Source organism: Epinephelus fuscoguttatus, linkage group LG8, assembly GCF_011397635.1.
Source record: "Epinephelus fuscoguttatus linkage group LG8, E.fuscoguttatus.final_Chr_v1".
Classification (NCBI taxonomy): domain Eukaryota; kingdom Metazoa; phylum Chordata; class Actinopteri; order Perciformes; family Serranidae; genus Epinephelus; species Epinephelus fuscoguttatus.
The window spans coordinates 25292432-25306459 of record NC_064759.1 but is presented as its reverse complement, the minus strand read 5'-3'; the positions used below and the strand labels follow the sequence as shown (position 1 = coordinate 25306459).

At 43.0% G+C, this 14028-nt stretch overlaps 1 protein-coding gene across 2 annotated transcripts in view; it reads right to left on the bottom strand.

Annotated features, from left to right (window-relative positions):
- Positions 1–14028, bottom strand: part of ptprub (protein tyrosine phosphatase receptor type Ub) — a 215367-nt gene that overhangs the window by 67779 nt on the left and 133560 nt on the right. For both annotated transcript variants that reach the window (XM_049584589.1, XM_049584590.1), the window contains exons 6-7: positions 13225–13399; positions 8649–8942 (exon numbers count right to left, since the gene is read on the bottom strand). In XM_049584589.1, the coding sequence (XP_049440546.1) occupies positions 8649–8942; positions 13225–13399 (469 nt within the window). The remainder of the gene's footprint in view (positions 1–8648; positions 8943–13224; positions 13400–14028) is intronic.

Below are 14028 nucleotides of genomic sequence, written 5' to 3'. Positions count from 1 at the left end.
GTTCTCTTTTGCTTTGTTTTATGTGTGTTCATGTTGGGTTTGATTCTCAATAAAAAATTGATTGCAAATGAAAAAAACACCTCCTCCTACATGCTGCCATATTGCCCTGCCACAGCACAGAGGTCAACAGTTTGCTGCCAGCACAACACACCCACATCCCCCATGGCAGAGCAGGAACTCATGCCAATTGCGCTAATTAATCGGACAGGCTGCGGGTTGCTGTCGCACTCCCACCAGTCCCCGCCTCCGTGTCGCTGAGCAAATTGACTATCCAGTAGTTTTACTTCTTTGCCCTGAGGTTTAATCCACACACAAAAATGCCAGTGCTATACAAGGGCATTTACTTCCGCTGGTCACTTTTACTGCTGGGTCAACGCGGTGGCCTGACGCATATTTTTAGAAGGCAGCAAGTTAATTCTGGTCACTGCCGGGTTAACCCTGACTTTCTCTGACTAAAAGAACAACAGCTCTGTCTTTGATATCCTCCTCAAATGTAATGGCGAGCTGAAAGATACAGAGAGCCTCTATACACAGAGGCACAGACAAGCCAGTGTTCAGGAGGACGTCCGAAAACTGAAGCGAGGCTGAGTTAAGCCAAGGACATCCTCAGTATCAATGGAGGCATTTATCAGTGGCCATTATTAACACAGTCAATTCCTTTTTGTCAAGCAATATGCTACATAATGTATTGTATTGCTTTATTCTTTTAATAGGGCATGTTGAGTAATGAGCCAGGGAGGCAGGGAATGACAGCAGAGATATGGGGTACAGGGAGAGATCAGTGGAGTTTGAGGTTACTGGCCAAGGTCTTCATTCCTTCACTGACTCGCACACTCAGTGGGATTCTCACTGCAGCACAGATTAGTGCCGGGAACTTAAATAAGGCGGCTAATGCATCACTGAGCAGGGGCTAATGCACTAAAACAAGAATTATCTAAGAAAATGGATTTGAAAGGTGCTCTGTAGCTCTGCAAGGACACACAGATACTCACACGTTGGCTGTATAAAATAATTATGTCGCCCTATCCCTTAATCAGTCTCTTTTCATCGTCCTTCTCTCTTTATTTTACATGTAGACATGTTCAGACACACAAAATCAAAATGACATATTTTTTCTCTCAGTGCACCCATCTAAAATGTTCGTGTGTCAGTTGCCAAGTGTTCTCTCAGCCCTAGAGATGTCTGCCTTCTCTCAAGTACAATGGAACTAGATGGCACTCTATACAAAAGGCCAAAAAAAAATAGCTTCAAAAACCTTGATCATGACCCGGTTACTCAAGATAATTCACAGTCCTTGTTGTGAGCAGTTTCATGTAGGAGCTATTTCCTTTCTACCAAACTACACCCACCAACTGCATCACTGTGGAAAAGGAAGTGTGCTCCCACTCATGGACAAGAGGCTTGTGCTCGTGACAGCGCGAGATGTAAAACATTGATGGCGTCCTCCTCGCGTGAGCTGTAACATTAAGTAACACCTTAAGTAACTGGGTCATGATTTCTGGAAAGAGACTTTGTTGTTTTTTTTTGGTGCTTTGAGCACCACAAGTGCCATCTGGCTCCATTATATTCAGAGAAGTCATTCATCTCTACTGCCAGTGTCTGGAACACACTGCACCTCACACCAAAATATTCTAGATTGATAAATAGCACTACAGATAAAAGGAAAAATGTGTATTTTTTACACTGGTTTAAACTGTTCCTTTAATACTGCCTATGGTAAAGCAATTCTTTCAAAGTGAAATTTTATGACACTTCCAATCTATACTGAAGGCTTCGGCCGTCACCAGCTTTCTCTTTTAATTTGCTGTCTGGCAACTCACACTAGATGGAAATATGACCAGAGCATTGATCAGAACTTCATCCAGACTAATGTGACGGCGGATAAATGAGTAGGCACAGTAATCGCAAAGTAGAAGACTGCACCCAGCAAGAAATGTTAATGTTCCATTGTTCAGTGTGACTGAGGATTGTCTTAATGGTGCAATTGATAGTCTGCACAGTTTGAGAGCTAAATAAAGAGAGGCATTTAACTGCTGAGTTGATGAAAGTGCCGCCAAAGAGGCCACAGTGTGCTCATTGTGGGTTTTCTCAAAGTGGACATTTGTGCCAGCCCCTTCCCCTTGCCTCGTCTTATTTGTGTGTATGCCACGGGCACCCCCCTTGGCACCCTGTGGCGTGAAAACTGCAGCCGCCCCAGCGTGGCCGATAGCCCAGAGCACTATGTTGATCCTTAGAGATTGGAAGTTAGAGTGGATGTGACAGGTTCTGGTTTATTATCTTGCCTAAAACTGTGACATGGGACAGCAGCAGGACAGAGCTGAGTTGCCTTAGATTGCATGCCTCCGTGGAGGGGATCTGCACTGACTGTGTCAGACGGGAAAACCAAATTTATACAGACATGCACGTCTGTACCCAAGTGCAAGCAAAAACACGAGCACACATAAATCCAAACACCCCAAATGTGAACATATAGGGAATTCTGGCTCAGAATGGAAGACATGATGAACGACATGCCAAGAAAGGCAAAGCACTTGTGTTCCTAATGTGCCTAATTTTAGTCGGGCTCCACCGTTGGCTCCCTCTAACAGACCAAGAGCATCGTGGGCAGGGGCTTTCCAGAAGGTTCAGTGACCCAGCAGCAGGTGGAAGCCCATTAACGTAGTTTGGGGACCACCTGCAGTACAAATGCTCGCCTCTCCTCTGCGATTTACTTGAGGGGCTTCAAGCTGTGCTAATGCACCGTGCTGATAATCACAGCAATGGCTCATCAAGCACACCTGGATGGCCATCAGAGCCAGGCAGAGACCATGTTCACATTCACGGCCATTAGTTTTACAGCACCCGCACGAGGACAGCTCGGCTCTGCGAGGATGTGTACGTGCACGGCGGTGCCGGCTAGCAAACATGTTTGGGGAAGGAGGGAAATATTCAGCATGACCATGGAAGAGTGAGATTAGTCACAGTGGCGAGACACAGTTCCTGGAAAGGAAATTCACTTTCCTCCTGAATACAACGAAAGGTCCAAATTTCCCTTCTGTTCACTGGATAATTACCACCTCCCTGAAATCACCGCAACACCCCCTCCATCTATTTTCTCCTGCTTAAACCTAATCAGGCCAACAGCAAGGGGGGGCGATCAGGATTCAGCGGTGGAATTTGGGGTCAGGTGGGATGGCGCAGACCAGATGGTTTGGAGGTTGGGTCAGGGGGAACTCTGGAACCAGGTGGTGATTAGAGTCTCCTGCAGGGTCAAGAAGGTGAAATACACCAGGTGCAGGAGGTTTACAGCGTTGCAGCTTACTGTAAAGTGTATAACACAGCAATCCGCCCAGGTAAGAACACTAATAGACTCACACAGGAGTCAATCAGATGCAGCTGTACTACAAAAAAAGAGCAAATTCAACCGCCGCTCACTCGCAGCTCTACAGCTACCTAAGGAGAAACTACAAGACAGAACCACTGGCAAAATTAATTTCACCTATACTTCCTCTGTATTGAACTAGTACTGCATCTAAATGCCCTGTTTAACAGCTCAGCAAACACAGCAGTATTACTTATCCCACACATGGTTGAACAAGCTAATGTCACAGTGGTTGAAATGTAAATACATCATTAAAGGCTGAGTTTAGTGACTTTCACAAACACCGATACCAGCAACTGTGAAAGCAATTTCCGTACGCTGTGGATCCTCTCTCGCTTCACCTCTCGCACATTCACTCTCCTCATTTTTTACTGTTTCACTCTCTCACTTTGAAAAACTACCCTCTCTCCCACACACATACTCCCACACGGCAGCCATCCCTCCACTCTTCCCTCTCTTTTGCTATCGACTTTTTCTACTTTTTTTATTGTGAATTTTCTGTGTCTCTTGAGCTGGGGCGGGGTGTGCAGGGACTGGGGGAGGGAGGGCTGTGAGCTCACTCATGGCGCCCTGATGAATGGGGGGTGTCTTTGGCTGTTGAGAGAGGAGAGTAGCTCTAATATGTCATTGGAGAGGGGGCCAGGGAGGCTCTACTGGAGCAGGGTAGAGAGATATGTGAGGGATGGTGTGTGGCAGGAAGGGACCGTCGGGCATAGGAAAGAGTGATGACCATAGAAGACTCAAATCCACAGACTGCCTTTGGGTAACACAAAGCTCTCCATTTCGTGTGCCCGTGAGCACCGCGTACACATTGCAGATGCAGGCAGCCGTAATGACTGCCTGCATCTTGGTGCGTGCATCCCCATCAACACAGCACTCATTGTGTTAATATGTGCACATATATTTAAGAGGAAGCATGGGTGTAGATTGCTGGTACCCCGCTCATCTCCCTGGGTGCTCTGTGTCGGCACAGTGACAGATGACAGAGGTGCACGGATGTGAGAGGGCGGGACAAAATGTTCAGTAAAGGAAAGAAAAGCCTGATGGGAGGGAAACCTTCACTTCAATGACAGATGAGAATGAAAAGTAATTATTTCAATCTGAATTTTACCAGAATGTTAGCTGTTATCTTACTATATAATGACAAAAACGCTGTCTGTGTGTCTGTTCCACGTTTTTCTCCTCACTGACTTGGTCAGTCCATGTGAACTTTGGCACGGTGGTAGAGGGTCATGGGAGGATGCGAATGAAGCAATATTACATCAATTGGCCAAAGGAGGCGCTATAGCAACCAATTGAAATTGCAAACTTTGAATGGGAATATCTCATGCCCCGTATGTCGTAGAGACATGAAACTTTGCACAGAGATGCCTCTCCTCATGAGGAATAAATTTGCCTCAAGAACTCATAACTTCCGGCTATAAAGATTTTCCGCCATTTTGAATTTTTTGAAAAACACTTAAAATCGATCTCTTCCTAGGAAGTTTGACCGATTTACATGAAACTTGGTGAACATAATCTAGGGACCAATATCTAAAGTTCCCTCTCGCCAAAAGTTGGAAAACTTACTAAAACTGAGCTTCTATAAGGCAATGAATATTGCGGAGGGCGTGGCTCATCACATAAAGGTGTATAACATCTCAAGGGTTTCACCGATCACCACACAACTTTGTAGGCATATGACCACACATAATCTGAGAGGACCCCTCCATTATTGACCCCATCAAACAAAATGGGGGCGCTAGAGAGCTAATTTCTTATCTACGCCTAACTGCCATATCGATTTTTACTAAACTTGGTAGATATGTAGAACAGGATGCCTCAAGGTGACTGGAGAAATTTAACTCTAATTGGCAACTGGGTGGCGCTATAACAACAGGCCCAATGTTATTTTTTTTCTTATTTCTGAATATTTCTGAATAAGTCATGGTATTGTATGCTGTACTCAATGGGTATGGACTAGTTGTAGTTATTTGTAATCACAAATACATATTTTTCATCTTATCTGTAATGCTATATATCAGTCTAGATTGTTTTAGTGTTGCTAAGTGTTGGAGATATTGGCCATGAGATGTCTGCTTTCTTAGTAAAATAAGGAACTAAATGGTGCTCTGTCTGTGGTGCTCAAAGTGCCGAAAAAAATACATTTGGAAAAACTCAAAAGCTATGTCTTTTTCCAGAAATCATGACCTGGTTGCATGTATTCTTAGCTCATCGAGCAGTAGCGATTAATATTTACATCTCATGCAGTCACAAGCCTCTCATTGATGAGTAGATGCACACTTCGGTTGGCGAGTGTAGTTCGGTAAACGGAAAACAGTTCAGACATTAAACTGCTCACAACAAGATCTGTGGATTATCACCAAGTCACGATTTCTGGAAAGAGACATTGCTGTGTGGGGCACCTGTAGCTCAGAGTTTGAGCAGGTGGTCCACCAATTGGAAGATCAGTGGCTCGATCCCAAGCTCCTTCTGTCAAAGGCCACAAATATCCTAAGGCAAAATACTGAACCCCAAATTGCTCCCAGTGGCTGTACTACAAGTCTGTGAGAGCGTGTGGATGGTTACTGAGCAGCAGGCACTACTGTATGTATGGCAGCCTCAGCCACCAATGGCTGGTGTGACATAGTGTTAAAAGCACTTCAAGTGGTTGGAAGACTAGAAAAGCACTATGCAAGTGCAATCCATTTGCTGAGTTTTTCAAATGCATTTTTGGCACTCTGCCTCATACAGATAGTATATTCTTCACAGTGATGTATGTCCCTCTGAAACTGTTTACAATTTGTATCTGTGTACTGTGATTGATACGTCTCCACCACTGTCACCTACAAATTCTTGTACATTTATTGTACGTGCCAAATAAAAATTCTATCCTCTTCAGTAGATACCCAAAAAATCCTTTAGGTTAGCCACTGTAGTCAGCCAGCTGTTATCTTTTAAATAACCGTCAAACCGAAATTGCCGTGCTTGCAGCAGGAAAAGTCCCCCTCTCAGTCTCCTCAGTTGCAGAGTTCAGAGAGTGCCAGTGATAGCAAATGTGCCTTTTCTTAAGAGATAAGTATATGCAGCAACTGAGTCCGAACTTGTCTATCAGCTCCTCTCTGATTCAATTTATTGTGACAGATGTAGCCCCATAATGTAAGACTCTCTGAAGTTTCAGTGTGTGGCTGCTGGGCATCAGGACTTTGAGCTTGGGATCTGTCATAAATTCATTAAGTACATAGAAGACATATTTATTGATATCAGTTTAATCTAGATTAAATGCATACGCCTTTGCAATTTAGAAAATCACACAGCAACGTCCTGGTACAGGTTGCATTGAAGACCTTGTTGCCCCAAGCTTGTGGTTTTACCAAACAGCCAGGTGTTCAACACACTGTATTCCCTTATCCAGAGCTGTGGGGGACTGCATCACCTAAACAATGCACACTATAATTCCCCTAAGCAGTACACACCGCATAATGGCTCCTTTCAGAGGATTGTCTCTGCCCAATAAAAAAAAAAAATCTCATATTTGGCGAGACAGACACAAAACCCCAAACAGGAAAGGACTGAATAGACTGTTGTAGCCTGTTTTCACTGTAAGCATGGCAACACATGATGGGATTCAGATACAGCTACACACTCCTGCCATACAACAGATGTCAGTGATAAGGTAAACAATACAGCATAATTTATCTTGAAGCAAATAACATACGGATGAACGCTGGGTGGTGGGTGGTTTGTTTTCAGCTTGTAATGCAGCAGCAGCTACTGGCCAGCAGATAGCAGTTTGCAGTAGCAATAGCACTGTCATGTTTGGAGTCAGGCTTTAAAATACTCTGCTCTGTTATATGAATGAGCGTGCCAGCTGAAGGAGATATGGTTGTGTTATACTCGCCTTGAACTTCCACTCTGAACTCTATTATCTAACATGGCCTGCAATCAAATTATGCTATATGCCCTGAAGTAAAACACTATAATATATTAAGGATGTGGTTCCCAACCTGAGGGTATCAAGATGAGTAGAGGGATAATGAAGGAAAAAATATTTTATACAGAATTATGTTTAAATTTTTCTGACTCTACTAAAAAAATAAACAAAAAAAAAATTAGAATAAGATAAAATAAAATAAAATAAAATCAGAAATAAAATATAATACAATAAAATAAAATGCTCACCATTCATAGCCACTAAAAATCCCTAAAATTAAATAAACTGTGCAGGAAAAACTTTAGTCACGCTGTACACCAGGGTTGGGCAATATGACCAAAAATATGATACTTTTTTTTTCATACTGATCAACATTGATATTAGTCACGATATATAATTTGATAACCCTGCCAATTTGATTTGATCCTGATAATGACTGAAACTTGGAGAAACTGGAAGGTTAACTAATTTAACTTTATAATAACTTAAAAATACAGTAAATTTAACTTTTTTAAAAAAAAGTATAACATACATTTTTCACAGTGTGAACATGACTTATTGTAGAATATATTGTGTGACAAAGGAATATATTGAATAGCATCTCAATGTTAACATTTCACTTTACAAACATGCTTCATCTGCTTTGACAAAAACAATATAACAATAATGGTGTTGTCGATGGGATGGTACTGTACCTTTTTGATGGAAAAGATTTGTCCTGGTCAGCACTGAGTGGGCTTCATGGAATTGATGTCGTGTTACCTTTTTGGTCAACAATGTCCTCAGCTTTGGAGGTTAATGCAAGTTCACTTTCAGCACTTTAGCATAACGATATCCATGGTTGTGTAAAAGAAAGGTGGCAAGTTACTGCGGGTAAGTTTGTGATCTGCTTGTTCACCAGGTGCCTGATATATTGATCATTCTCTCTCTCTTTTGTGGCACTTGTGGACAGTGAGCATTGTTGTCATTGACTACAGTAAAATAGATCCTTAAGTCTGCTTTTTTCCCACCACTGTGGGCTCTGCATTGAAGTTAGACTACTGTCCACTGAGTGTGTGGAGCACAGCCCCGCCCTCCTACAGACAGGCAGTGACACAGAGGTCAGAGAGAAGATAGGCAGCAGACTGACTGGCTGTTGTCGGGTTTATTTCTGCTGTGTAATCCATATTGAGTAAAAATATCCAAAGCTTATCATCGTTAGCAGTATTTATATATATTAGAGATTGTTTTATCGCCAAGCCGGACTGTACACTAACACCACAACTTGTCACAAGTAGACAATGCTTCACTCTAAGAAGTCACAAGCCATAAAGTTGGGAACCACTGCATTAAGCACCCAGACACTGTCCAGTTGCTTGGTGTGTTGAGGCTCACCTGCACACTTGGTCCTGCTCACGAGAGGCGGTCCAGGCGGGCCAGTTCCTCCCTCTCCAGGCCGGGTCAGCAGCACGCTGATGTGGTACTCTGTGTCTGGATCCAGGTGCCACAGCTTATAGGTGACCATGTTGACTCCGTGCACCTCTGACCACGGAGACTGGCTGGCACGGTACTCAATCTCCTTCCTGATAATGGGGCCATCTCCCAGGATGGAGTTGGTGTTGAGCTGGATGATTAGGTAAGTGGAGCCGGCGCGCAGCAGCTGGGGTGGCGCAATGGGGGATGGAGGTACTGTCAGAGGAAATGAAAAGCAGTGTTTTTTGTTTTTCTGTTCAAATACAAGTTTGTATGGGTGAAAGCATTTGCTGGCAGGCCACGTAGCACCGCTGCACAGTCCAGGGAGGTAAAGTTGTGGTATTAATTTTATTAATCACTTGCATGCAAACAGATTTCTCACTATGTGAAAGCCCACTGAGTCTTAAATGAGACCCGAGAGACTGCAGGGGGCGCGCAGGTCAAACTGCGTTCAAATAGCCGATTAGTCATACCTATTACCAAGGCATTCACAGCCTCCAATACATTTTAGAAATGAAGTGAGTGAAAAAACAGCTGTGCATGCAGTGCATAGAGTGTGTATGATCTTTGAAGCAGGAGGATTAAGTGCTGTACATCTTTTTCTCTAACTGAGTGTTCTGTCTTCGCAGCTGGTAACCATGATGAAAGAGGAGACTCTGCATCACTGTCGGTAAAGATTGCCAAACCCAAGGATTAATTCTGGAGCCCACCGGTCAAATGTCACTTACTGGCAGATCCAAGCCACTGAACAATTACATGGGCAACAGTGTGAGGGAGGGAAGGGAATGCAAAAGAAATGAGGACAAAGCATGAGAAAAGATCAGAGTTAGATCTGTGGCTGTGACTAATCCTTCATTCCAGCAGAGGCGCCTCTGTCTTTTATGGTCCTCCTCTCTGCAAGCTTTCTACATTACCAGCACCTCACCTCTACTCCGTACTGCTTCTCTCTGCCTTGAATACGCCTGCAGCAGCTCATCTTTGGACTGTCAATGACTGCATCCATAATGAAAGTCCGAATTTAGGCCTAAGGCTAAGCATCCAGTGGGGTAAAATTCAAAACAACTCACTCATTTCTTTCACCCTTTAAATCCACAGCTCAGTTTTTGCTCATTTATTTTGTTTATTATACCCTTTATTTTTCCTCAGTACACGATTAGTTGTCCTTTTCATTGCTCCCCTCTGTATAGAGACCTATTCTCAAGCTAAACACTGCTTTCTGTATAATTAATGATTTCTCTGCTCTGAGATGTAAGCTCGCAAATCCCTGAAAACACATTTAAATGTGTTCAGGCTCAAAATATAATATGGGGCCAAAACAAAAGCCAGACACATATAGTACCTTAAAGGAACGCTTCACCCCCAGGATGATAATTTGTATATCAATTACTCACCCCATGTTACCTTGAGTTCATGAAGAAAACTTTTGTTTTTCTCGAATACCTCCACGGTGAATGAGGAATTCAAAAAAGTGCAGAAAACTGTTGATGAATTGGTAATGAACTGAGTGAAAGGGGGCCATGTTTAACAACTGCAAAGCAAATTAAAACATCCATTTGCCAACTCTCACGCAGGAAGTGACAGACATGGATGAGTGACAGCAGATCCCATGGCCAGTGAACAAGCTGGGGGGCTGGATTTCAACAGAATTCACAAGCAGAGTTCATTTCACATGCCTGCCGTGGCGCTCTATTCGTCCATGCATGAGACTGTTAATAGTAATATAGGAAATGCATGTGTTTGGAAGTACTGAGCACACAGCTGGATGAAGGAAAATGGGCTTATACTGCACGGGTTGCGTTACGAGTTTGTAAGCAGATGGTTTGATAAAGTTTTGCTGTCCTTAAACAAAGCCCCCTTTACTTCAATTCATCAAGAAGTTCCTCTTTTTTTGCTATCTTCATTCACCATGGAGGCATTCGAGAAAACCAAAGCTCCCTTCACAAATTCAGTGTAACACGGGGTGAGTAACTCTTTACAAATGGTCATTTGGGGAGCGAAGTATTCCTTTAAGAAAGATGAAAATGCTTTATTCATTATGTGGACACGTTGATGTCCTCGATGGGGCAATAAGCGAGCTTCATCATGATTCCTGCATGCAATCTACAGTCTTCAAATTAGTGGATCCAACTCATTAGGGGGATGATTAGGCTCTTCATAGCGGGGCAGTGGGGGGAAAGGGATTTATGAAAGTCTCGTTAAGGACTCGGTCTCAGCTCCTGTGAAAATGATTACAGGGTTACATATATGTGAACTGAACAAGACCTCGAGCTGGCTATTACATCTACTCATGGTGCAGGATGTGCTAATAAAGATAAAACACCTTTGTCCTGATTATTTAAGAAAAGAAAAAAGCAAAAAAGTAACAACCACATGGATACAATGATACTTATTTGCTAAGAGTGTGAGCACATTAAATGGGATTTCATGGCCTTCTATGAGTGCATTCAGTGACTACTCATTTACTGGCAGCTGCTGGTGAGAGGGATTAGTAATATTTTGGCAAAAGGGCTCCATTTTGTACTGTGGCAATCAGCCTGCATCACAATACTAAACTCAAGCCATGCTTCCATATCAGTCAAAGGGGTTTACTTCATGCTTTAACAAAACAGGACTGAGAGTTTTCAGCCATGCTCACAGCTCTGTGAGCCTGACACAGTACTGCTTTAAGCTAAATGCTAATATGATGACAATGACACTGGTAACTTGCTGATGCTACGCAGGTATAATGTTTAATGGGGACCTACTTTGGTTTGTATTCTGAGTTTCTACTAGAACAAGTTTACATGCTTTAATGGCGAAAACACATTCCTTTCCTCATACTGTTTGTGGCGGACACCCGTATTCACCCTCTGTCTGCTCTGACTGTTCAGCATTTCACGGTCATCCATATCTTTGTGTCTCGACACCATCAAAGTAGCTGAAAAATGGCTGTTATGAAGAACACTTCCCATTGCGAAAAATCATCAATAAAGGCTCCTAATCACAACCAGACATGTTTCAACAGGAATATGATCTGAAATCGAGGAGAAATTAACACGATTTGCAACCAAGATGACATGTTTTCCTGACGTTAGCATGTGGCTACATGTAGCAGTATAGGCTACATCATGTTAACACTCACAGTAGCGTGCCTGGAGCCGACATAAGAAAATCTGTCATGATCTGACGTCAACTTCTCTTGAGAGTGGAAAAGTTGTTGGAAACAGAGTATTCAGAATGACCTGAACCTCAGGGTTTTTGCTCATTAGGTTTACTTTGACATATGTCTATCTCATTATTTGAAACTTTGGCCACATTTAACACAAACATCCGAAATTCTAACATACATATATGGGTATGAAATTAAGGAAAAGCATAATGGGTTTTTGGCTAATGAGAATGCCATTAGTTTTGTAGGTATTTGGCCATAAACCAAAGTTTTAGGCAAACAGAAATTCTGATGTGATGATGGCACTGGAGAAAAAGTTAAGGGATCACAAAAGACATTACAATCTGTCCTAATGAGGAACATGAATGTTTACGTCAGATTTCATGGCAATCTATTCCATAGACGAAATGAGACATTTCCCCAACAACCACATATGTCAACCCCCTACTGTTGTTCACAAAGTCAAGGAATTTCCAAGTGATGCGTACACATCAGCTGGGAACCATGAACATCTGTGCAACATTTCACAGCAATCCATCTGGTAGTTGTTGAGCTATTTTGATCAGGGCCAAACTGATGGACAGACCAACCAATTACTCAGCTGATACTGCCATTAATAGAGTGTGTTTTGCACTCTCTCGAACGCACTTCTGCCCTCACATCAGTCACTTAAAAAATATAACATCAGCAAGAGCATACAGTAGAGGACAAGGAGATCGGGAATCCCTTATTTCCCTTCCTCATCCTCCCTCCACTGAGGGCTGGAGTTTGTTATGCCATCAAACCATCTCACAGCCATGTCATTACTATGCTGTCAAAGTGGTGTCAGGCTGTGGGGTTGGAGTGAGTAATGGGAGTGAGGTCACCATCTGTGGTACATGATATGACAGGGGCTGCAGGAGTCCAAGTCAAGTGAACGGCTTTTTGACAGAGAGCTGAAGAGCCGAGTATGGCAGCCTATTTGACAACTGCAGCTCAGAAAACAACACGTGTCAGGGAGATTGCATTTGCCATCCAAAGAGCCTTCATGTGTGTCGAGCACTGTACAATTGTGTTTTATGGAAATCGGTTTGAAATAGGTGTCTGTGATTTCCACAATCATGCACAAAAGATGTCCTATGGGTAATCTGAAATGTGTTCACACTAGTGGCTATCACTCTTTGTTGTGATCAATTTGAATTTTAATTCTCCTTTGAATCACACACTGTAATCTACCGTGACCGAAAAGAGCAGAAAATCATGTTATCGTAAAAAACAGCAGGAAACCTGATGGTTGGGATGAAAGAAAACAGAAGAGGGAAAACAACCCAAAAGAGAACAATGAGAGTCAAAAGCAGAGAGAGTGTTTACCTTTGACAACAAGTTCAGCAAAGTTTGAGACCCCAGAGCCCCTGGGGGACTGAGTGACACAGCGGTAAAGGTCTTGATCCGTTCGCTGGACGTTGTCTAGCTGGAAGGATACCACAAAGCGCCGGTGACTCAAGTGCTTGACTGACGCCATTGTTAAAATGTCCCCATTGTGTCTCTGGAAAGCAAGAAAGGACAGGGTCAGACAAAACAGGAGGGGTCATCACGTCCCTCTGTCTCACACACACAGGCTTGTGTCATCTCATACAGCGCATCATGTGCAACAGTGACACATACATATACACACAGTTGGACAAAGAAGCAGCAGAGGCCAAGATATCTTGACTGTTACTGTGGCCACCAGTATGAGTAAGCTCCCAAACCCTGGATCCTACACTTCCCATGATGCAACTCCACATATACTCTCTTCTTTGTGATGTTGATGTTATATTATAGTCTTATAAAGTTAGTTTGTATGTTGAATATATAGATGAATATTATATTAAAAGCACAGAGGTACGCACACCATCCAACATACACAATAGTCTATTTTAGGGGGGGGGGCGCATCTATCTTGTTAGCAAAATGACCAAAATGCCACCCCCTCATTAACCTACCATCATTTTAAAGCTTTTAAAAGGCTCGGTACATGGAATACATACTGTCACCGGCCATTTTATTAGGTACACCTTGCTAGTACCGGGTTGGACGTTTGCCTTCAGAACTGCCTTAATGCTTCGTGACACAGATTCAACAAGGTGCTGGAAACACTCCTCACAGACGCTGGTCCATATTGACATGATAGCA